The 26,074-nt window shown below is 33.5% G+C and overlaps 2 protein-coding genes across 2 annotated transcripts; both read left to right on the forward strand.

Annotated features, from left to right (window-relative positions):
- Positions 1-2,867: 2,867 nt before the first annotated feature.
- LOC137813708 (ribulose-phosphate 3-epimerase, cytoplasmic isoform) lies at positions 2,868-12,240 on the forward strand. Its single transcript, XM_068616096.1, has 8 exons — positions 2,868-3,129; positions 3,502-3,506; positions 4,949-5,011; positions 5,114-5,220; positions 5,331-5,428; positions 5,617-5,709; positions 5,824-5,865; positions 11,860-12,240. Exons 1-8 carry the CDS (start codon positions 3,013-3,015, stop codon positions 12,022-12,024), a joined length of 690 nt encoding a protein of 229 aa, XP_068472197.1. The 5' UTR covers positions 2,868-3,012; the 3' UTR covers positions 12,025-12,240.
- Positions 12,241-19,078: 6,838 nt separating this feature from the next.
- Positions 19,079-21,611, forward strand: LOC137813709 (protein LYK2). The gene has a single exon (XM_068616097.1). The coding sequence runs from the start codon at positions 19,333-19,335 to the stop codon at positions 21,406-21,408; it is 2,076 nt and encodes a 691-aa protein (XP_068472198.1). The 5' UTR covers positions 19,079-19,332; the 3' UTR covers positions 21,409-21,611.
- The last annotated feature ends 4,463 nt before the right edge of the window (positions 21,612-26,074 follow it).

Consider the following 26,074-nt stretch of genomic DNA (forward strand, 5'->3'; position numbering starts at 1 on the left):
ATCAAACACAGTCTTGAAGAGGGCAGCAACCATCTTCAACACATATAACACATCAATAATAGTTTTAGTACCTGAATGTGTTGTTACAACAATGGTTCCTATTCCTTTTACTGAAATGTGACCCCCATGGCCTATCTTGACCTTTGTGATTTTTGAAGGCTTCAACTCCTTGAAAAGTTTTTTGTCATAAGTCATGTGATTTGTGCATCCACTATCAATTAGCCAAGATGCACTTGAAATATTGTTGGAGAAACCAGTTGCAACAAAAAGTACATCCTCCTCCTCATTTGCAAATTGAGCATTTACATCTTGTTGCTCACTTTGGTTTACCTCTTGTTGCTCACTTTGGTTTCTACAAATGACTGCTTCATGCCCAAGTTGATTGCACTTGTTGCACTTAGCATCAGGTCTTCTCCAACACTTAAATGGTGGATGGCCTAATTTGTTGCAATGCTTACAAGGAGGGTAATTTCTCCTTTTGTTGTTATTGTGTGCAACAACTTCTCCATTTTCTTGCTGGTTCTGCTTGATCTTGCTACCTTTGTTTCTCCAGCCACCTTCATGTTTGGTTGTTAAGGCTCCTTCTATTGCTCCATCTTGTCTCATGGCTCTTCTTTATTCCTGTGCTTGTAAAGCATTTAAGAGCTCTGCAAGAGAAATTTTTTATAGGTCCTTTGTGTTCTCTAGGGTTGTTATGGTGGCTTCAAACCTCTCTAGAACCGTTACAAGTAGTTTTTCCACAATTCTTGAATCTTTTAACACAGATCCAAGCAACCTCACTTTGTTGGCAATGCTTAGAAGTCTGTCAGAGTACTCTTTTACGATTTTGACTCTCCATTCTTTGCAGTTCAAACTCCCTGATTAGATTCAGCACTTGCATTCCACAAATCCTCTCATCACTTTCATATTCTGCCTTGAGGTAATCCCAAATTTCTTTTGCTGACTTCAAGGACATTATCCTTGTGAATACCATAGGAGATACAGCTGCAAATAGACATGCTTTTGCCTTTGATCTTTTCATCTTCTTTTCCTTCTGTGATTTTATTTGTGCCACAGTAGGGTTTTCTGGAAGGGACTGAATTTCCTCTTCTACAGCTTCCCATAAATCCAATGCTTGTAGATAGGTCTCCATACGAACAACCCACATTTGATAATTGTCTCCATCAAAAACAGGTGGTACCATTGTTGAAAAATTGAAACCTCCTTCCATTGATGCACTCTACTAACCTCATAGATCCCTCAAGAAGATAGCTCTGATACCAATTGTTGGTTTTTTGAATAAATCAGAAGAAGATATTTTATTATCTTTGCTGACAATTACATTTATAGTATTTGCAGTAACAAACTCTTTAACTAATTTTATGAGCAGTTACCTAGAAATATTAAATCAACAATTAAAACAGAATAATAAAATATCACTTGCACTTATGTGCATTTATTTGCAGTTAAAAAACATAATTTCTAACAAGCTCTTTATTTAAGAGATATTATAATGTGAATTTGTCTTTTGCTAATGAATCTCTTGGGCAGACGAAAGTAATATACAATTCACTACAACATAGAATAAATATTTATATGTTTTTGTGTAGTACGATGTTAACTTAAATCTATGTTCTTTTTGACTAATCATGTTCATGCTTTCATCATATAGAAGTTAGGACTCCACAATGTCACATCATCCGTCAAACAAAACACTTGCATATTACATTATCTATTATTGAGTTTAATTTATCGTCTTTCATACAAAGCATGATCAAGTTTTATACTTGACTAGTTTTAGAACTTAATTAAATCATAGGTGTTAGACTTTTGTTATAATAGTTTCTTTCAAAGACTCCCCCAAGTTTTTTGTAAAGACCCCTATAATTCTGCCAGACGAGCTTCTAATCCAGCTGTGACCCATTGTGCCAAATCTTTTATTATTGTTGTGTTATGAATTACATCCGCCACTAAAATGTTCCAAAATCGTACTGGTTGATACTAAGTAATCTGATATGTTGTGAAATTTAAATTATTGTTTTTCAAACAAGCTTGATCATATTTTATACTTGTTTTTTTTAGCAGTTAATTAAAATTATAGGATGTTTGAACTTTTTTTCTAAAGTTTCTTTCATTCCCAAAGTCTTTTATAAAGATCCTACTAAATCCCCCCATATGAGCTTCTAATCTAGTTGTAACCCATTCTTCCAAATTTTTATCATTATTACATTGCGAGTGACGTTCGTCATTGGAATTGCAAAATTGTACTAACTGATACTAATTGATGTGATAATCGTAGTTGTGGAATCTATTGCACTCAAAAGAACTAAAAATAGAAAGAAAGGATAAAAAAATAAAAAAATTCTGAGAAATATATTAAATATTGATCAAGAATTACAAAATTAAATTAGAACTATAAAAAAACAAAATGTCCGATAACTATTTACTATTTATATATAACTTTTATTAAGAGAATTATCCTCACAAATAACTCCAATCATACCGTATGTGTAAACTTATTTCATATCAAATATTTCTCAAACTAGATATAAAAGTTTTCAATATGATTTAGTTTAAACTTAATATAAAATCTAACCTATACTACTATTTTACTATTAGATTTGCATCGATTTTTTTAGTTTTTGTTATTATAAAATTGTAAAACATTTTCTTTTAAAAACTTGTTAAATACTTTATAATAAAAGTTGTTAAATATTTTATAATAAAAATTAGTGAAAATAGAGGAGGATAGGAAAGTAATTGTAGGAAAAAATCATATTTGATGGTGGTTAATTAACACTAAATTTGAACTTTATTTAATAAATTTTGTGTTACTTTTTTTATAAGTTTTGAACCACCTATAATCCAAATCCAAGTGAATGGGAGCGTCAAAATTTGGTTCCAAGAAGTAAAAGTCAAAGCATAGCGTTACTGTTAAGCAGCACCTACCTAACCCCCAATCGCGAATAAGAGAAAGTCGTTTTCTTTTCATCTTCCCGTTTGCTCCGTCCGTACCTGAGAGAGAAGCATAGAATGGCTGTGACTCCCAAAATTGCTCCTTCCATGCTCTCTTCCGACTTCGCCAATTTGGCTTCCGAGGCTCACCGCATGCTCGACTTTGGCGCCGATTGGCTTCACATGGACATCATGGTATTCTTCTTATTTTCGTACAATTTTGTTCTATTATATACCCTAGTTCGATCATATCACTATACGGTGTAGAATATCTAACATCCTTCGGGAAATGTCGAACTTCAAGTTTACAGAACTCAAAATGTGTTCATGATCCCGTAATTATGCCCAAGAAAAATGCTGGGAAAGGATCTCTAGACATTTGTTTTCTTCTATTGCATGCAATCTTTATCTTTTGCAATTATGTCTTATTTTGTTATTTGTTAACCAAGTTTGAAAGAATGTGTCATTGTTACTGAGTTCTGAATCTAGTCGTTTATCTGATTGCGAATATTTTATTTTGTCAGCTGCCATGGCTCCTGATGTTTTTCATTTTTGGTTTATTTGCAGGATGGGTAAGGAAATTACTCTCTTGCTTTGCTTATGCTGCTGACTTTGCCCCTCACTACTCAGATTGTCATTGCCTCAAATTAAATGGGATTTTAAGTTGCATTTCAGTTCATTCCCTTTTGTTGTTTTGTCCAGTTAATTTATCCGTGTGGAAAGATAAAGGGGTAGTACTTGTTAGTTCTTTTACCTGATAACATTTCAAGTTTTGTGGCCTGTTAATAATCTGTGGGACTTCCTGTCACATTTTTGTGTTAATTTTCTTCTATATTTATAACAATGAATTTGAGTAAGGTGTTAGTTTATTAGTTTGTTTGTAGCTCTTTGAATAGTATATACCATATACACTTTAATTTATTCAGTTAAGAGTTCTCTAAGGTAACAACAGTCTTAAGGTGTGTCTGTAAAACCATTCAACCTCCGTTGAACATGGATCTATCAAATTTTCCCAGGCATGTTAGTTTCTCTGAATGTGAGGAAGGGAGACTGAAATGGGAACACAATCACACATTTACTATAGCACCAGCGATAAGAATTTTTGTTGAATGGTGAATGATCTCATTGTATGTGTAGAGGTATAATTAATTTAAAATATTGCATTTTAAAATGTGCTTGTCAATAAGACTGACCTATAAGCTACAGTGGATACCAATACTCTTTCATGTTCCATAATAACTAACTGGATCAAAGCAACCTCGTGCCGTTAGTATAGGTTCTGCTGCTGTATTCATCTGTGATCATCAGTGCTGCATTTTCTTCTATAAATTTCCCCAATATCAACTACCTGTATAGCATTGTAGTCTGCTATTATTTCCTTTAGTTACCCCAGTTTTTATCTTCACCTATTCTGTTGGCTATATAGTATTTTTTATGCATCCAGCTAAGTACTTTGATCTATGCTACATACCTCTGTTGCATATTTGTTTGTAACTCAGTTTTTGTTTTTGCCCAATAATCATATAAAACATGTTGCAGATGCTGAGAATCTTCAATTTTCAAGGCCTTTTTCTGAGGATGGATTTCGTATTGAATCATAATTTTCTTCCTGTTGTCCAATTTTTTGTTTTTCAAACAAATAAATTCTTTTGTACTCTATTATTGACATTAGGCAGAACGGCTAATTGCTTTCATTACGAAAGTGACATGTTATGGGACAATATGGGTATTTAACTATGGTTATATTGAGTTGGATGATCATCTAATTGAATGAAATTTAGGCAAACTCTGTAGAGCTTGGCAATAAACAACTATCTTTCAAGGTTCTGCTTGCAAGGGTGTGTGAAGTGAATTTTGTTCAACTTGACTTGGTCTTATGGATGATCTAGAGTCCCCTCATGTGTGCTTAATTTTGTTTATTATTGAACTTTACTATCTTTATGTGTGAGCGATTGGTCATGAAATTACTGAACATATTTCCTTTCTTTTCCCCATTTTCTTCTATTTCGTTCAGGCATTTTGTCCCCAATTTAACTATTGGCGCTCCAGTTATTGAAAGTTTGAGAAAGCACACAAAGTAACAGTCTTCCTTTTTCACTGATCTAGACAATTTTATTTTATTTTTTGCTTCTTTACATGATATAGGGTGCATTTTAGTCACTAACCATTAATCCTGCAGGGCATATTTGGATTGCCACCTTATGGTTACAAATCCTCTTGATTATGTTGAACCCTTCGCAAAAGCTGGTGCTTCTGGTTTTACATTTCATGTAGAGGCATCGAAAAGTTTGTCCTTATACTTCCTTTGGTTTGTCTTCCTCATATGCAGTTTTGTTCCGCCTACCTTTATATAATATTTTGTTGTCTACCTTCTTAAAAGTGGTTCTTGTGGATAGATGACTGGAAAGAACTTATCCAAAGAATTAAGTCACATGGCATGAGGCCCGGGGTATCGTTAAAGCCTGGGACCCCCATTGAAGAGGTCTTTCCTCTGGTAAATATTTTTCTCCTTCGGTTCTCACACGGTCATACCTGTATAGCTGGATTTTGTTATCATCTTTTATCTTCTGTGAATATTGTGTCTGTGTGCATAAAATAGAGATTAGATAATATCTCTGACCTGAAGTTCTTAGTCTCTAGAGGGGGTGTTTTCTTCTTGTGTAATCTTTGTTCTTTTCACAGGTGGAAGCTGAAAATCCTGTGGAAATGGTCCTTGTGATGACTGTAGAACCTGGATTTGGAGGACAAAAGTTTATGCCAGAGATGATGGATAAAGTATCACCACTCTTTCTTATGCTATGCTCATATGGCTGACAACTCTTGTCAATTATACTAGTTTTATTTATTTTTTCATTAATTCTTTTTCTTTCATTTGAATTGTCAAACCAGGTACGTATGCTTAGGAAGAAGTATCCATCGCTTGACATTGAGGTATCTCAGCCTATTTTTTTGACTGACTTCTTTCGTTCTAAGTTAGATTCATATTTTCGTAATGGTTTTATACATATTAGATAATTGAGATTTTTTGCTTGCTTGATTCTTGAACATGTTAAATCTTTTGAATTTTAATTTTTTATATTCTTGTCACTTATTAGGACAAACAAACATGATCTTTTATTTATTTCTTGTTGCTGCAACAGTACCAATGAACCCACAAAAGAATTAATATGGAATAGGAATCTCTGTAAGTATTATTACTCAAGATGGATATGAATTACAATGAGGAAGGCGACCTCATATTAGCAGTACAGAGATAGGAAAAACTATTATGAGAATATAATGGTCCCCAGAGATAAATCAGAACTCAGTCATGCATATCTGCTTTCTCTCCTCTAACCGAATTCTATATCAGGAGTAGAGTGATCCCTTTTGCACATTTTCAACTGCGAACAGTTAAAATCATAGTGCATATTTGCTACAGGGGGCAATAATAATCTAAAAGCAACTTGTCCTATTCTCTCTGCAAGTGAAAAGGGCCCAAAATACCTTAAAACTAATTTTTGGTTCTTCCTAAGAGCCAGTGAATGTTGCCGATAAGGTTGCAAGTTCACCAGCACAGTATTCCCTACTTGCATATCAAAGTATTTCCTCCTTTCATCAGCATATGTTTTCATATGGTCTTGGGCTTTGTTCAAGTTCCTCTATAACTTACCAAGGACAACATCCTTTTGTAATGAGCTGGTCTAGAACCAGAATAGGATCTTTTGAATCAGGGACATATTTCACCGACTGAGGATCTCTTCCATACACCAACACCTCGAAAGGTGTCAAACCACCGCAATGATGATAGGCAATATTATACCAATATTCAGCCCAAGGTAGCAACATAGCCCAATCCCTAGATGAGTCATAAGTAAAGCATCAGAGATACATTTCCAAGCATTTATCAATGTTTTAGACTGCCCATCTGATTGTGGATGGCATAATTGTAGTCATATTCAACTTTGTGCCACTCAACTTGAACAATTGCTGCCAAAATTCGCTAGTAGAAACCTTATAACTGTTTGATACAATTGTCTTAGGAAACCCATAGACCTTGATATTGTTTGTTTTTGCTACTTGTTTACTGGAATACTCAGATTTCAGTGTAGAGAAATGAACATATTTTGATAACCTATCAATAACAACCATGATCACTCTGTAGTCATTGGATGGTGGAAGTCCTGTGATGAAATCCATGGCTAAATCTTCCCATATTTGCTTGGGAATTTGGGGGAGGTTGTAGTAGTCCCGAAGGCAGTGTTGTGTTCGTCCTGGCTTGCCGGCAAACTAGACAAGTCTGAATATAGTGCTTGATGTCCTCATGTTTGCGCCAGTAAAATTGAGCATTTATTCAAAACAGGGTCCTAGTGAACCTGTCATGTCCACCTATCAATGAACTGTGACACTCATTCAAAATCTTTTTAATGAGAATGTGATCCGAGGGAACAACCAATTGATCTTTCCAGTTCAACAATTGATCATGGACTGAATAATTGGGATGAGGGGGTCTGTTTTCCCATCACAAGGCCATAATAGATTTTATTTTAGGGTCTACAACAATGGCCTCTTTTAAAACTGATACAAACTGAAATCTAGTTTGGCACCAGGCCATGAAAAAGGATCTAGACAAGGAATTGACAGCTATATTTCTCTCCCTGGTTTGCATCCAATTGTGAAGTCATAGCCTAACAGCTTCTGTAGCCATTTCTGCTGCTCAGGTGCTTGAACTGCCTAATCTGTCAAACTTTTGAGGCTTTTGTGATTTGTTCTAATCACAAACTATGGCCAAGAATAAACTTGGCAATAACTTCAATGATAGCATAAAGTTCTCCAGTATAGGCGAACTGTTTTTGCATGCTAGAATTTCATTTCTCAGAAAAGAATGCTCTTCGATGATGGTTTTGACTCAACATTGCACCAACACCCAATCTAGAGGCATTTGTTTCCTAAATAAATGGCCTAGAGAAGTTGGGGAGAGTAAGAATAGAGCAGAGTGATGGAAGATTTTAGTTCTGCAAAAGTTGTCGTTGTGCCACTATCCCACATAAAACTATCCTTAAGCAAATTAGTAAGTGCAGCATCCAAAACTGCATAGCCTTTGATAAATCATCTGCAGTAACTCGTGAGACCAAGAAAACCTCAGTTGTTGAATATTTATTGAGATAGGCGCCAATTGCCTGAACCTTATCTTTATCCTTTGCCATTCCTCTGCCAGAAACATTGTCCCAAATAATTTAGTTCTTGGAGGCAAAAGGAGCATTTAGACAACTTGGAAAAAAGCTGGTGTTTGTTTAAGAGTTGCAAGACTAACTAAAGGCTGAAGGAGAGAAGTCCATGAAGGGCTTTTACACCAAAATGTCATAAAAAAACACCAAGAAAAAATTTCTTAGCAATCTCCTATAGATATCATTCATCATAAATTGAAATGTATTGGTAAACCCAAAAGGCATGACCAACCATTCATAATGGCCTTGGTGGGTCCGATAACAATTTTGTGTTGTCTTGCCCTCTCACCAATATTTGATGATTTTTTGATCGAAGATCCAACTTGGAAAAATACTAAGCTCCAATCAATTCATTAAGTATTGGGAAACTATCCTTAATTGTGATAGCATTCAAGGCCCTATAATTAGTGCAAAATCTCCCAAGTGTTTAACACAATGATTCCTTCTTGCAACATGTCTTGGATCATGGCTTCTATTTGTTGATTTTTGCTATGTAGATACCTATAAGGTCTTACCTTAACACGACCCATACTTGACATAAGAGGAATAGTATGATTTTAAGATCTACTGGGAGGTAATCCACACAGCGTGGAAAATACCTCTCTGTATGTGTGTAGCAAGATTGCTAATTCAGACTCCATATCGATAGGAAAGTGTAGCCTATGAACCTGAGTAACATCAGGTAGAGTATACTGCAAAGTAAATAACTCAGCAACAGCATGAATGTGATGCATCCTTTGGAGATTATTGAAATGTGCTTGACTAGGGAGTTTAGGTTTCTCACCATGTAAGGTAATGAATTGATTACCCAAACAGACTTCAGAGATACATTGCTTTAATCTGAGATCTGGAGTCCGATTGTTGCTAACCTAGCAACACCTAACACCAAGTCTGCCCCAGCTACTGGCAGAAGGTATATAGGGAGCTTCAAGGAATGCCCTTGAATTTTCACTTCCAAATCTTCCACAAACCCTCAGCTACCAATGAGTTGTCATTCCCAACCAAAACTTGAAAACTAGGAATAGGTTCTATTGGCAATATGAAGCAGTGGACTAGTCTTGGCTGCATGAAATTATGTGAACTATTACTGTTGAGTAAAACCAACATACCATTGATAGAGCCCTGGAATTTCATTGTGTCGAGACTAGAGGACCATTCCAAAGTATTAAAATAAAGGAAAAGGAAAAATAGGATAAATCCCTTTGTGTATATTGAACACATAGGGTTATGTTTATATAGAGAAAAAACATACAAAAAATATGGGTTAAGCCCTTTACATTGATAGAAATATGTAACAATATCTAATAATATTTAATAATATCTAATAGTATCTAACACAAAGCATTGTAAGAGTGATGCTCCTATTGAATGTCAATTTCCAAAGTAGGATCATGTCAGGGGGATGTGGTTGTAGCTCTCCGCTTGCACCATCTTCTAAGTGCAGAAGCAAATACTGTTTATTTGTGTATCTATGACTAGGAGAGAATTTTTCATGACAAGTGTAATTTGTTTAACATTTGAAGATTTTGGACTAATTACAGTGGGGGCTTGGAAGAAGGGGTGGTAGATTAGTGGACTTAATGGTTTGAGAAACCGGTAGGTTGATGGTATTGAGGCTTGTGTTTTGGGAAAATAGCTGGAGGAATAATGTGTTTCTGGGCACATACTTCTCTTCATATAGTTTGGCCTATGACACAGATCGAATCATAGTAGTTGGGGCCTGGGAAATTATATCTGCCTAATATCCAGTTTGAGAACACAAACAAACAGTCCAATAATGCTTCGGAGGTAATCCTATTTGCTAGAGTTGTGAATTGGACATAATATTCATGAACTGACCCGACTTAAGTCAACTTAAACAAGTGAGATTGAGGACACTCATATGGAGAGTTTCCAAATTCCAGCTCAAGTACTCAAGTAAAAGCAATCCGAGAATGAAATGGATCAGTGGTAGTCATCATCTGATACCAAGGAACTCAATCCTTGTCGTAGTGAATCACAACAATTGTTAAGCATTGATCAACATATGTGTAATAGCAATTGAAAAATCATTCAACCTTAAAAATCCACTGGTGAACATCAGCATTGTCGAAACGCAGACAATCAAGCTTAACATTGCAAAACCGAAATGGATGTGAAGAGCATTGAAGATTGCAAATCTGAAATCTGCTTTAGCAGAATATCAACAACAGATTCAACCGTTTCAAAATGCGTAGAATATTCCTTCTCATGAGCATCCAAAACTTTCAAGATATGTTTCACATCTGGATATAATTCCTTCAACAGTGTCTTTTTTGCCATGGAAAAAGTTCAAGGAAAGCACCAAATGTAACAGTACCAATGAACCTGCAAAAGAATGTATATGGAACAGGGATCTCTGAAAGTATTATTACGTAAGATGGATATGAATTAAAATGAGGAATGCTACCTCACGGTAGCAGTACAGACATAGAAAATACTAGATGAGAATAGAATTAGAAGATCACAATTCAGTCATGCGCATCCCCTCGCTGTCCTCTAACCGAATTCTATATACTAGTGTCTAAACCTTTCAAAATGCTTCAGCCTAGAATTAGTTACTTTGGGCCTTGCACTTTCCTTTCCTCGTTTAGATCAGTATCCACGTGTCCCTCTGCTGTTGAGTTGTCTAAGGTCTCTTTTTCCTCTCTTGTATCTTCTACACTTGTCATAGTTGCCTTTGCATTTTCAACTTATTTTATATATTGGTTTCTTACCAAAACTATCCATTTAACATTATTTCTAAGGCTGTGTTTGTTTCGTGGTAATAATCCATTCAAAAGAATAATTTTTCCAAGGATATTATTATGCCTAGGAATAATATCCCCATCAACATGTTTGGTTGACATTTAGTAATTTCAGAAAAAGTATAATTTAATTGAAAATAAAAAAAAGTGGAATGCGGAATAACTGACTGGGGAGAGGTAGTTACAAGAAAGTAACTTCCATTCCCCTCCTAATGTAAAATTGCCCACCTTTCACCATGAGAATAAGAGGCAAAGTAAACATGAAGATTTTGTATTCATTGGAATCAATAATTCTTGGAAGAGTATTTCCAAAACATGTACGAAACAAGAAAAATGTGATATTCCTCAGCTCACTTTCCCCGGAATTTTTATTATATCTTGAAAAAACGTCCCTTTAGTGCTATTGTTACTTCCATGGAGATTAGAGATGACTAGGATCTCACTTGGAAGAGCTCATTTACATTTTATTTGGACTTATGATATACACATGTCTAAGTATCTCGGAAAGCATATACAATTAACTTGTCAGGATATGTTCACAAGTTATTTTAGCTTCCTCTTCGATTATAAATAAAATAAAACTTTAACAAAGCTCTTTATACTAGTCTCAATAAAAAATTTGTAGTAGAAAATTAAAAGTAAAATGAATTATTATTTTTTATAACTTAAAATTAGTTTATATACCAATTAAAACCAAATTTTTGAAGCTCAATGAGAGTATTCTCTAAATTAATTTACGTCTAAGTTAAGAGATACATGATCATTTATTTTTGTCCTTGTATAAGGGTTTCTCAAAAGTTTATCCAGAAAAAAGTGTTATTAAACAAGTCCTTAAATGATCTGTTTATCCAAACGAACTTTAAATTCTTGTTGTGTTAGCATGCTCATGAACACTAGTAATAATATTAATATTAGTTTTTCAACTATTGAATTATGGTAAATTTCGATTGCAGGTTGATGGTGGTTTGGGGCCTTCAACTATAGAGGTGGCTGCATCGGCAGGGGCAAATTGCATTGTTGCTGGAAGTTCAGTGTTTGGTGCCCCTGACCCAGCTCAAGTAATATCCTTGCTGAGGAATTCTGTCGAGAAAGCCCAACAACAAACCTTGATACAGTAAAAAAAAGTTGCTTTAAGTTGTTGTACACTTCATAACTTACCAATCAATATGCTGAATGTCAACATTTTCCTATGTGGAATAAAAGATCAAATGACTTGATAATGTTTCTTCACATTTCTATATCATGTGTGGATTTCATAAATATATAGACAAAACAGGGAATGACAAATGCTACTGTCACATGTAGAATTATGTTTAAAATTAAAGTTTTGACCACCTGATTGTATTTTTACATTATGTATAGATAAGATAGCGCCACCCATGGTTGTAACTAAGCATTTACACTTGCACACACTTATTTCAAAACACTTATTTCAATAATTTCTTATTAATATGATACTTACTGATAGTGTGAAATCTGTGTTTTAAGTATCTGATACTCTATTTTCTTGAATGAAATTCATTTATTAGACTCATTGAGGGGGTAAAGGGGAGGACTCTTGCCTTAGTTATTACATATACGTTAATATACGTTTAATGAACTAACATTCCATCAAAGTGCTTGTTCTTGTTTGAGATTGCTACACCAATTAGATTTGTTTTTTCAGTGCACAATGGCACGTGCACTGTAGCACAAACATATCTTGATTAGATGGATGCTGATCACACTTCACTACAGTTCCCAATTTGTCCATCTACAATGTCTTTGAATCTTGAAAAGATGGAAAGTGTATCTTGACTTATTGGACGATCCATGGATGAATTGTTCGTGGCCAAATGTTTTAGTTCTTGACCAAATCTTCCTCCATAAAATTCAGATATTTTAAGTTCTCCCTATTTTTATAGTGTTGTATTTTTATCAACAATATCTTTTTTGTAATCGTCTTTATTCTGGACATAGCACATTAGAAGTGTATTCAGGATTGGATTTGTCTCCTTCTACTCCCAAAATCAGCATAAATTTCTGTCTACCAAGAACAGTGGGCAGCATGTGTACTCTCACGTGCATGTGCACGCATTATTATGCCATTCATTCACACCCCATGCTTTGATCATATAGAAAAACATGCTTTAAAAAGTGAGTTTAACTCATTCTCAACATCAGCTGAGGGTAAAACAAATATTCATCTTGGGGTAATACCACATTATTTTACGTCACCTTATTTCATGCCTTTTTTCACTCCCATGCCTTACTTTTGTATTGGATTTGGCAAACTTCAACTAAATTGCTATTGATGTTAAATCAAAACCTTACCGAAAGCAAAACAGAGAAAATAGCTTCAATGAGAGCAAATTGAATTTTGTTTTAACTTTCCAATTAAATGAAACTAAATTTCTTTTTTATCAACATTTTATTAAGCAATTCGATTTGCTTAAAGTGATATTTAAACATACAATGCATATGTTGACGTCTATAATAGCATTGTTTTATTTAAACTTGATACTTCTCTTATGAAATAGTTTTGACATGTTTCATTAATGTTGCTTCAGAATATTAAATTAAATAAACGGTATGGTTTTTAATTATTAAAAGTCCTTAACTATTTGATAAGAAAAAAAACTCCTTCACTAATGAAAACTAATATATTCTATAAATGCAACTCCTCATCAACATTTATGTTAATTAATTAAAAGGCAGAAAACACGGGAGAGAGATTGATCTATATATGAAGATAATTCATAGAAAAAAGCTTACATGACTAAATGAAATTGAAACTCAAGCTCGTTCGATTTTTAAGAGGTCGATATTCTAGCAAGAGTTATTGTTTTTATATATTATAAATAGATAGATGTTATTTCATAAAAACTATCTTAAGCTGCTAATTCTTTGTGAACATCTAATATGCATGAAGAGAGGGAGGGAAGGAGTAGTTTTTTTTTGACAAGACACTATTATTTACTTTTTTTAACTAAAATATCTTAGAAAAATGTTATTTGACAAAAGTAGGACGAAAACACCAGTTTACAATTGTAATGTGTCACAGTATAATTTTAAAATTGTGTTTTAGAAAAGAAAAAAGAACTTACTCCAGTAGAAAAATGGTACAGTGTTATTAATATATGATCACTCATGATACTAACAAGCCATGAAGGTAATATTTTGAAAATGTTGTTAAAAAAAAAAGTGTATTGAGAGAGAGAGAGAGAGAGCAGTGAAGAAGGTACTAGCGTTGCGAAAAACACAATGACTTATGTTGTGTTGTCAAGTCTTGGGCCAGGGTAAATGGATATGAATATGATCACAAGCACTAGGCAAATGTTTAAAAGCTTGTTCCTAAATTGTGTAATCAAAAAGTGTGTAGGGGAATACAAGGAAAATATTTTAAGAATACCCGTGAATCCTTGTTTTTCTAATCTTCACCACTCCACTACTTTTTGACTTCACTGAATCCAACTTAGGCTAAAAAGTTGGTACAAAAATAATGGGTCTCAGAATCTGACCCACCAGATTTTCGTTTACGTTATTCCTTGTTTCAGATAAAGTACCAATCGATCGAGTTTTCTGCTTCAGAATGGACCAGATGCCAACCTCTCATCACCTCCTTAACCTGTTCAACACCACAAATTTACATTATGTTTTTTGATCCCAGAATGACACACGTATCAAATGCTTGGACCAAACACAGCACAACACCACAATCTAAGTCACAGCGAAACACTCCAACTAATGTATCATAGTATCTGTAGTTATGTTGTATTTTGTATCCTGGTGCAGTTTCCCTACTTCACTTGAAATGCATCATGCTTTTTAAGAACCAACCACGCTAACTTTGAAATCACAGCTTTAAATCATTCTAGCCAACTGCAACTGAGATTAGTCTTTAAAAAACTGCTGCTTTGTTATATGGGCCATGGAATGATGAAAATTGCGTACATGACATATGATCACTAACATTTAACATTTGGTTCACCACTTTCAAGAAATCAAACATGTTTGCAAACACACCACTCCAACGTAGACATTTTCTTTCTAACACTCTTTACAATTTGATTTTTAGAAATCATCCATTTTGGCAAGTGTGAGAAAGAGTGTCACTAACAAGCATAGTCCTTTCTGAAACAAACATGAGTGACAGTGTCTGAAGAAGTGAAAAATAAAAATGGTTTCCTAAGATATTGGTGTTGAAGGATAAAAGAAGAGAAAAGAATGAGATAAGGGTTGATTCCTAAGAATGGACGGTGGGTAATATTTTTTTCCATGGTAGTGGCAATGGTCAACTTAGGATATACATTATCTCTTGGACCTATATATCTATAGCCCTTCTTTCATGCCTTAACTTTACCATGCATTATAGTTAATCTTCTTTTGTCTGCTCTTCATTAGCCATACACTTTCCACTGCTTCCATCATTTCTATCCTCACTGTTTCACAGATTATATTCTCTGTAATCTCTATACTTCCTTCTCATCTTTCATTCTTGGAAACTCCAGCTATGTCTTTGCTTTTATGTGTAAAAGTTGCATGTACTTAGGAGACATAGTGCTATCCATGTAAGCTTCTTTTGCATTGATGGGAGACCCTTTGTTTATGTCTTGCCTGTTTTTTTCTTCATGTTTTTTTGCCTTTCATTGGAATTTAGGTTTCAAAATATAACAACTTCAAATTTCAAGGTTTCCACTTTTTATTCCTTCATTCAAGTACTAAGAAAATAGGTGTGTTTAGGGCACTTTTAGATTAGGTAACATTTTAATCTTTTAGTCCTTTTTCTTCATCACCATGTCAAGAAAGTGAAAAGTGTTTAACATTTTAAACTTTTAGTTGCTTCTCCTTGGTGATGCCAATAAGGTTTAGAATAAAGTTTACTTCACAATGTAGCAATAAAAAAACAATAACTTTTAAACCGTTTTTCAGAATAAAATATTATAATAACATAATAAATCTTTTAAGTGTAAGTGAACAGAACTGATATCAAGTTGTCATATTTTAAGGTGTTTCATTTTAGTTATTTTCTAATATAATTTATCAACTTTCTTTTAACTCTTCTAACATTTTAATTGGTAACTATTTTAAATTAAAATTTAAAAATAAAGAAATTTTAGCATCCCATTCAATATTGTAGTCATTCAACTATTATCTTGTAATATAGTTTATTTCATCAAATTCAATAAAACACATCATTTTGAATTAATTTCTTGGCAACAAATACAATCATAACTATTAATTCTACAAGCATTTACACAATACTCAAATTTATAATATAGTTTAATAATTCTAATAGAAATCTCTACATATAAACTAATTTTAGGAACCAAAATAATTGGTTATTATAAAAATTAAATTAGACATCATTTTATAAATTGATATTTAAAGTGATTTCTATTATTAATAAAGATTTACAAAGCAGTTTCTAAATTGATATCTAACCATCAACTACCAAAGTTTTCTAAATTAGTCTCTAAATTAGTCTCCAGACTAATTTATAATATAAAATAATTAGTAACTAAAACATTGGTAGCTAATTTATAAATTATTTTATAAATTTTATTAATAATAGAAATCACTTTAGAGACCAATAATTTTATAGTCTATAAAATAATATATGATTTATTTAATAATTTTATCAATAAATCGAATGTCTATACGAATGTGTGACTTTTCATCAATAAATCCAATGTTTATAACTTTTAAATGAATAATAAACTTCTAAAATATTTTTAAACGTCTCTATGCACATAAGTATTTTTAAATTATATAATATTGCTAAAGAATTATTATAAATAATATGATAAAATGTATCATTTAATATATTTTTTAGAAATATATCTTAAGAAAACGTAGGAGCCTAAGGATCCTATTTCCATCACCATATTTACATCATATCTTAAAAGTGTAGGAAGATATGTTTGTTTTCTTATTTTGCTAACATAAAGTTCAAAAGAGAGCTATTTGAGAGTAGTTGTAGAAGCCAAAATGAGTGAAGCATATAGGGTGTCATAGGAACCATGTGGTTCATGTCAAATAGCTTTTGAAACCATGGGGACCATTTTTCTCTTCTCCCAATCAGAGGATTAATAAATATTAATTTCTGCAAAAATAGTCATAAGAAGTCATCAACTTGGCCAATTAAGTCTTTAATCCTATAAAGGTTTTCAACCTAAATAACATTGTTGCACTTAGATTTGTTTAAAAGGCTATGCATTATTTTAAAATTAATGATGGTCCATGGACTTAATACATAAATTAGTCAATCCAATAATCTATCTGCATTTTTCTTTTTATGTTTATCCTCTTTCTATATAAACATTCCTTCGTCTAGTCATATCTGTCTTTTATGTATATTTAAAAAAATATTATCTAGAAGAATGATTTCCTCAAACATTTTTTGAATAAACAAGTTAGAATGTAATAATCCAACGTAAAATTGGTGAGATGGATTGTGTAATCTTAATCCACTAATTTACCTAACCTGTTTAGAGTTAAAGAACGGTCCAGTGGAATTAGTTATTTTTTTTTAAAATATTAAATGTTAGTTGTAGGGATGGTAAAGTTTATCGGACTAGACGAGATAGGTTAACATTTTTAAATCTGTCAATCTATTTTGGTTTGACACGTCTAATTCGTCAACCCAGTCACTTACAAGTGGGAAGGGACATACTAGCCCACCAACCTACAATAATTTAAGTGGGACGAGACAACCTTTTGAACTCATCAATCTGTTTTGGCCTATTCTGCCAACTTGGTGGGCCATAGGCAGGGTGGAGCGGGCTAGTCCCCCAATCCGCCCTTTTTTTTTTCTACAATTTTAAAGATGAATCTCATATTTTGGAATTCAAATTGGTGATGATTAATGTTTTCTAAAACTTTATTTATATTAATTTCTGTATACAGTTAATTGATTGAAGTATTGTTGTTATTTATTTTATTTTATTAGTCATTAATTTTTTTATTAAAATATTAAATTTTGATTCAATTTTATTGTTCAAAAAGTGATATTAATAACTACAACTTAATAAATATATCAAAAATAAAAAAATTATAAAAAATTCTTGTTTTTTAAAAAAGTGACAAGGCAGCTTGTCACTAGAACGAAATTAATTACCAGTTTTAGCCTGTATAATTTTGACGGACCAGCCTTTCCCATTCCACTTTTAACTAGTCAGTGACACTTCGGGTCCAAACAAGCCTAAATCACCTGTTTTGTCACCCTATATTAAACTTTGATTTATATCTTTCTATTTTAATAGATTTTTTCCACCTTAGTATTAGATTGGTTGAATATATTTTCCCCAAACTGCTTTATGAGTTAATATGCTATTTTATAACTTGTATTTTTAAAATTTTATTAATTTAATGCAGAAGGCGTCTTCTTAAGTGAGATGGATTATATTTCTTAAACCTATTTTATTTGGATCGATTCATTTCATTTCGCTCAAATCAAAGCTCATTAAAATTAAATGGAGATAAATTGAGTCACTATAACATTCTTTAAAGAACTACTTATGACTTTTTTAGTTAAAAACTTGGAAATATCATTGAAGTAAATGAATTCTTATAGGATTTGTCTGTACAAACAACTACAACCAAGGTTGTTTAAGTACTTAAAAAACATTTCTTTCCAAGTCAAAAAAAATAAACGGAAATGATTTTTTTTTTACATCTTAAAAAATATGAATTTAGAAAATGAGAAAAGCTTTTCAAATTAGGCATGTTGAAACTAATTTTAATTTGTAAAAATATTATTCAATTGTTTTTTTTTTTGTAGATTTAAAAATAGTTATGAAAAAGTGGTGGAAGGAGATTGTATATAGATGTTGTTAGTGGATTGTGTGAAGTGACAAGGAGAAACCATAGAAATCAAAAGTAACGAATAATTTCCAGATTTTGTGTCAATCAATTTCATATTATAAAGGATAAAATTTTTAAAAATTATAATGATGAAAAGTAATACATTTAAGTTAAAATTTGATTATGACTTAAGTTAAATACATCGAAATTGTTTCATCTTTCATGTTAGTAGTTTTTTAAAATTTAATTATTTTGGTAATTAATATGTTGTATTTGGTAAAAAATCCATAGTATATTATGAAGTAGAGATATTTGATCCTGAGAATAAGCATGAGAGTGAAATGTTAGAAGAGTGAGGTTGGTGAGATGCAGAAGTAGATGCATATAAAGGGAGGTTTGAAGATCGAGAAGTGTCTAAAGCAAGTGTTGTTATAGTCACCTCAACAGCTGGAGGCAGTGTGAAAAATATACAAAATAAACTTGGTGATTCCCAAGACTTGTGTCTCCGAGCACCTTTGAAATTTTCTGTTATCTTTCACTCACTTATTTTGTATAGATCCCAAATATTCACTCCCAAGAGAGAAAAGAAAAGAGTGTTCTATTTTAATAGGCCACTCCATGTTAGAGGTAGCTGAGTGGTGATGGGCACAGTAGAAATGATCATTGCATTTCACATGAAGCCTTTGGTCTTTTTCCTTTGGCTCTTTGTCCCCTCATTGGGCAAACACTTGCTAAGCTGTGAGACACCTTCACCTGATTCTTCTGGCTACCATTGCATTCAAAATGTCTCACACAACCAATGTGCAACATTTGCACTCTTTCTCACTAACTCCTACTACTCCTCTCTCTCCAACCTCACCTCTTACTTGGGACTCAATAAGTTTGTGCTAGCACAAGCAAATGGATTCTCTCCACACACTGAGTTCCTCTCCCTTCATCAACCCCTTCTCATACCAATTCATTGCATTTGCAAAGATGGCTTCTCTCATGCTCAGCTAACCAAAACTACTATCAAAGGAGAGAGCTTCTATGACATTGCTCAATCACTAGAGGGCTTGACAACCTGCAAGGCTATTAGGGATAACAACCCTGGTGTGTCACCTTGGAATCTTGATGACCAACTCAGCTTGATTATCCCATTGAGTTGTTCTTGCCCGTTTTCATCCCAAGTTAGACCGCAGCCAAAGCTTCTGGTTTCTTATCCTGTAAGTGAAGGTGATACAATTTCCAATTTGGCCTCCAAGTTCAATATTACTGAACAAGCTATTGTCTCTGCTAATAACATATCATTACAAGGTCTCAGGGCTAGAACTGCTCTTCCACCCTTTACCTCTATTCTCATTCCACTTAATGGTAAGCCAATCATTGGTCCTTTGGTTAAACCCAAGGAACCTAATTCTAGCTTTCAAACAAACAGCATCCCTGTATTAAGTCCACACAACAAGTCACCAATGTGGAAGACTGAATTGTTCATTGGGCTAGCTGGGGTTGCACTTGGAGTCTGCATTGCTCTTGCTGCAGCCTTTTTCTTCATCAGATTGAAGCACAAGAAGGGGGAAGAGAATTCATGCAAAGAAGGTGGAGATATGGAGCTGCAACATCTGAATCAAAGTGTGAGAACCACCTCCACTAGTGACAAGAAAGTTTCATTTGAGGGGTCTCAGGATACTCTTGATGTGAAAATTGTTGATGCCACATCGCGCAAGATGTTGCTGGAGACATACACCATTGAGAATATGAGAAAAGCAACTGAAGATTTCAGCTCAAGCAATCACATTGAAGGATCAGTATATCACGGCCGTCTGAATGGGAAGAACATGGCAATCAAGAGAACAAAGGCAGCAACAGTCTCAAAGATAGATCTTGGCCTTTTCCATGATGCACTTCACAACCACCCCAACATACTTAGGCTTCTTGGAACAAGCATGTCAGATGGGAAGGAGCAAGAAGAGTCATTTTTAGTTTCTGAGTATGCCAAAAATGGTTCATTGAAAGATTGGCTTCATGGTGGATTAGCCATCAAGAACCAATTCATTGCTTCTTGCTACTGTTTCCTGACATGGAGCCAAAGGCTCAGGATCTGCCTTGATGTGGCCAGTGCCTTGCAGTATATGCACCATGTTATGAATCCCTGCTATGTGCATAGAAATGTAAAGAGCAGGAACATCTTTTTGGATGAAGAATTTGGTGCCAAGATAGGGAATTTTGGTATGGCAGGTTGTGTTGAGCATGACACTGAGGATCCACACTTCTATTCCACCAACCCCGCCTCTTGGAGCCTTGGTTATTTGGCACCTGAATATGTGCACCAAGGTATAATTTCCCCAAGCATTGATATCTTTGCCTATGGGGTGGTTTTGCTAGAGGTTTTATCTGGTCAAACTCCTATAAGCAGGCCTAATGAGAAGGGAGAAGGAAGCATTTGGCTCACGGATAAAATCAAGTCCATCTTGGTGTCTGAAAATGTGAATGAACTAAGGGGTTGGATAGACAGTGCATTAGGGGAGAACTATTCATTCGATGCAGCAGTGACCATTGTCAACATTGCAAGAGCTTGTGTGGAGGAAGATTCTTCTTTGAGACCAAGTGCAAGGGAAATTGTTGAGAAGCTTTCGAGATTGGTGGAGGAATTACCAGAAGGGGAACAACACATGTCAATGAGTGAAAGCTCTAGCAAACCTCTGGTGAAGGCAGTGGAAAACAACAATCTTGAGTGAATCTACTGAAGGAAGGAATCAAAGTAGTTCTAGTGATCCTAGTTTTTGGACATTATATAAAATCTTGTTCATTTTACTGCCTACAGGCAATGCTTACCTAAAATTTCTCTATCTCTTGGCTCTTCTCATGTACCTGCTCCTTTTTTATGTATGTAATTACTATAACAAATCAGAATAAGATACAAAGCTGTTTCCTTTTTCTATTCCAGGAGCATGTTACAATACAAAATAACTTATCACGTACTAGCTACAAAAACAGTCAGAGAAGCATCTTCCATCTATTTTATCTGAATGTTTCTATGCTTCATCAAATACGGCTATGTTAACTGATTCAGCCAAAGAATAGCAATTGTAGACGTAGAAAGAGGAGATAAACTGGTTAATATCATAGCTTACTTGATCATGTGGACCAAATCTACTTATGACCTTGGTGCCATTGATATCCTGCATTTGCTCCCAGAGGAAGATTCATTTTAATAGCATATTACAGAAGTAAGTGTTCTTATATGAATGGAATTTGGAACATGATGCTGGCCAGAAGCCTGATGACCCTAGCAAGCAATCTGTCAGACCTCTCTATATGTGGAGAACTTATAGCATGAATGCTATAGAAGCACACTCAAAAAATGCTGTTTTGGAATTATGGCAAACAAAAAAATCAGGAAAGGAGAAGAAGGGAAACAAAATAACTTAAATATTCTGAGCTGAAAGCAAAGACTATGATATTTTATTGATCAAAACAATGTTTACACTTACAATTATTTACAATCATTAAAGACTAAAAGCAAACTAACAAATTAAAGAGATATACTTATGAATAACTAAAAGACTTGCTCCTCAAATAAAAGTAGTAACCGATTGACTTGCTTTTCAAATTCCTCGAATAAGTGTTGGACTATTATTAATTTATTTGTTCATCAAATTGAAACAAAACTATAAATTTACATGCAATACATAAATAAATATTTACACTCCTCCTTGCTTTAAGGATTGGAAACTTCATTCTTCTGTCTTAGGAACTTGAACTTATTGATGGGTATTGGCTTGGTCAAGACATTTCCAACTTGGTTTTCGTATAGCAAATAACGAATCCACTTTTCTACACTTCTCTTAAAAAATATAAGTTAATATTGAAATGCTTTTAGTTTTTCCATAAAAGATGGGATTATGGGATATTGTTATTCTAGCTTGGTTCCTACTCCTTGTTAAGGTGAATTGAATCTTCCCTTAACTACAGAACTTAGTTCATAACAATGTTAGCAACAACAAATTCATCTTTTGTTGTAGATTGACAACAATTTCTTATTTTTGTAAGCCGCATAAGAAAAAGATCGATCCAAAGTCAAAATAGTGTTAGAATTTATGGCCTTAAACGAGAGGGGGGTGAATTGTTTAAGAAGGATTTTTGAAAATTTTTAAGCTTAGAATGGAAATACTTCAGAAGAACCTTGATTGAGAATTCAGTTTTTCCAAAACAAACAGCAAAAAGCACAAAGCTGGAAAAAAAATCGGTTGTTTTAACGAAACAAACGGTTGTTTATACCAGTTCCAAAATATCAAACTGAATTAAAGAGATAGGGATAGAGAAATTGTACACAGTTGTTTATACTGGTTCACTCCAATCCAGAGCTACATCCAGTCTTCTCAGAAACCCTGAGGAAATCCACTAAGCAATCACCACTTGATCACTTACACCACAACCAAGAGAATGACCTTGAACACCTCAAGAAACACACTCTCCTTGGCCAACACTAAGATTGCTGATCTTGAACACCTCAAGAACACACAGCCAATCTCAGCAACACACACAAACGAATTGTTCAGCAGTTTACAAAGATTACACTTGTTACAGATGGAAATCTGAAATCAATACAAGTAGAATCCCTATTCAGCACCGTGATCAATCTCTCAACTATTTAGCAGTCTCAGAATACTTTGAAAAAACTCTTCTTCGTAAAACTTTGTTTCAAGATTCTTAATATATCAAAACTGTTTTTTTTTTTGGAATATATCTAAGAATATAGTTTGTTATCAAATCTTAACAAACTCTTAATTGCATTTAAAATAGATTGGTCAAAGCATTTAATGACTGGAGCGTATTCAGTTAAAGCATTTAAAGCTCAGTCAAAGAAAACAGTTTTTCTGTTATGGTTTTAAAACAATCAATCGATTGTTTCATCGAATCAATCGGTTGTTTTGTTACTTAACAAAATACACCATTCAAAAACAGTTTTCAAACTTTCTCAAAACACCTAAGTGTAAACAATCGGTTGTTTCGACAAAACAATCGGTTGTTTCAACTTAGTTTGAAAATCATTTTGCTTTGTTAAAATTGAGATGCTAATTGCTTTGAGATTTAATCTAAGTGTTGATTACAACATTGAACTACCCCAGAACAAGGCTGAAACCAGCACAACAGCATCAAGCAAAGCAGAGGCTTCATCATCCTTCAAAGGATTTGGATTCTTCAAAACATTGAACTCCACTTGTTTCAACAAATAGTACCTTGAAGTACTTCACATATCATTGCCTGAGAAGTGAATTAACTTGAAAATTTCAATCTTCTTGTATATAAGACCAAAATTGCATGTTCCTTTGACATATCTAAACACAACCTTTTTGGAGCGAATAGCATTGGGGTGAATTTCACTTGCACAATGGGTAAATTAAGGCAAAATTCTTACAAAACTTAATGGTAGGCCGAGTGGTTAAGATACGTCAAACAATCAATTATGTTACTAAACTATGTCTCATGTATTTTCCTTGCTCCCTCTTCCTTACCAAGCTTTTCCTTTTGATTCATTGGAGTGCTCATTTTTTTACAATCTTCAAGTTTAAAATTTTCAAAATTTCATTGACATATTTTCAAAATTTTCACAAAATAGTTTTTCAATCCCAATAAGATAAATTTAGCTACTCATGATAAAGCTTACACACAAACTCTTGCATGAACAACTTCAACAAAGGACATGGAATCTTGAATGTTGCTTGCTAGCTGAGGCTGGTCTCTTCTGCCTTGAGTACACTCATGTTTCAACCTCCAAATGAAGGACCATGACCTCTCTATTTAAAGAGTTTAATGAGGAGTTCTGATGACTCTTTATTTCGGAAAATGTACTGAGTTTGAAGTAATAAATTGTTCCTAAGGACGATATCGAATCCACAAGGAACAATTCCAAACTCTCAAGTATAATATTCACTAAATATTAAAGGATGTTCAAAAGTTTGTTTGAAAGGTTGTTTGTATCATGAATTTAAATAAGAAATTTAAATGAAACAAAATAAATGATTAAAATAATTCAATTGAGAAAATTGGAATTGAGGTTAATCCTTCTCACTCTTCTGTATTTTCAATGAATAAAAACATAACATTCCAACTTGATTGACATTGATGCACATATAAAAATCATTCATATCAATTCCTTGCATATAAAATTATTAAGATTGTCTTCTAAATATCGATTTCTCACATACTTATAAAAACGTTCTTATCATTACGAACAAATATTATAAAACAATTAACATTTCAAATATATTCCTAGCATTCAAATATGTTAATCATTATCATTTAGGTCAGATACTTAGAAGTACTTGCCAGTCAAATCTAAGGATCAAAATCATGAATAAAATTTAAACTTTAAGAATAAAATGATAATATCAATCTCATTCAAGAACAAAATATTATAAATAAATATCACCTCAATACATAAGAGTTTGAACATATTACTCCCAATCCTAAAGGAAAGACCTAGCCATTCATAGTGGCCATTACAAGCATGGAAAGCTGATGTCTTTTCTACGACAAGTGCACCGCGTTGTCAAAAGTAATAATTTGTCCCTAAGGACGAATATCGAACCCACAAGGAACAATTGAATAATCAAGTAAATTTAACTAAATATAAAACAAAATAATAAAATTTTGTTGAAAGTTGTTATGATGGTAATTATTAATAAGAAAACAAGTCAAAGATTTTGTTGTTTCACTTGGAAAAATAGGGATTGGGGTTCATCTTTCTCACTTTTTTGTATTTTGATTAGCATGACAATATTTTGTCCTTTGATTGATATTGATGCCCGTATAAAAATCATTTATATCGATTCCTCGCATATAAAATTATTAAAATGCTTGTTGAATATTGATTCCTCGCATATTTACAAAAACAACTTATCATTAAGATAAGACGTTGATAGCAATTAACATTTCAAATCTATTCCTAACATTCAAATATGTTAAGCATTATAGTTTGGGTCAGAATCTTAGAAGTACTTTCCATTCAAATCTAAGTTTTGAGATAATGGAAAACCAAGCATTACAAACAAAACAATAATACCAATCATCAATCAAGAAAAAAATATTATGTTTAGATATCACCTCAATACATAAGAGTTTGAACATATTACTCTCAATCCCAAAGGGTAGAATTAACCACACATGATGGCTGTTACAAACAGGGAGAGCGAGAAAAGAAGATTTCAGATGTTTCTCCTTGACGGTTGCCTCCTCTAGGGTTTTTAACACCTCTTATTCTCCCAATTGGATTACAATTCACTCAATGGTGTTTTCCTCTCAATCTTGCACACTGGGGTTGTGCCTCTAGCCCTCTATTTTGTTTGAATTAAAAGCTTTAAACAAGAGGGGGGGGGGGGGTGTGAATTGTTTAATGAA

This window comes from Phaseolus vulgaris, chromosome 1 (genome assembly GCF_000499845.2).
Source record: "Phaseolus vulgaris cultivar G19833 chromosome 1, P. vulgaris v2.0, whole genome shotgun sequence".
In the NCBI taxonomy this organism is placed as follows: domain Eukaryota; kingdom Viridiplantae; phylum Streptophyta; class Magnoliopsida; order Fabales; family Fabaceae; genus Phaseolus; species Phaseolus vulgaris.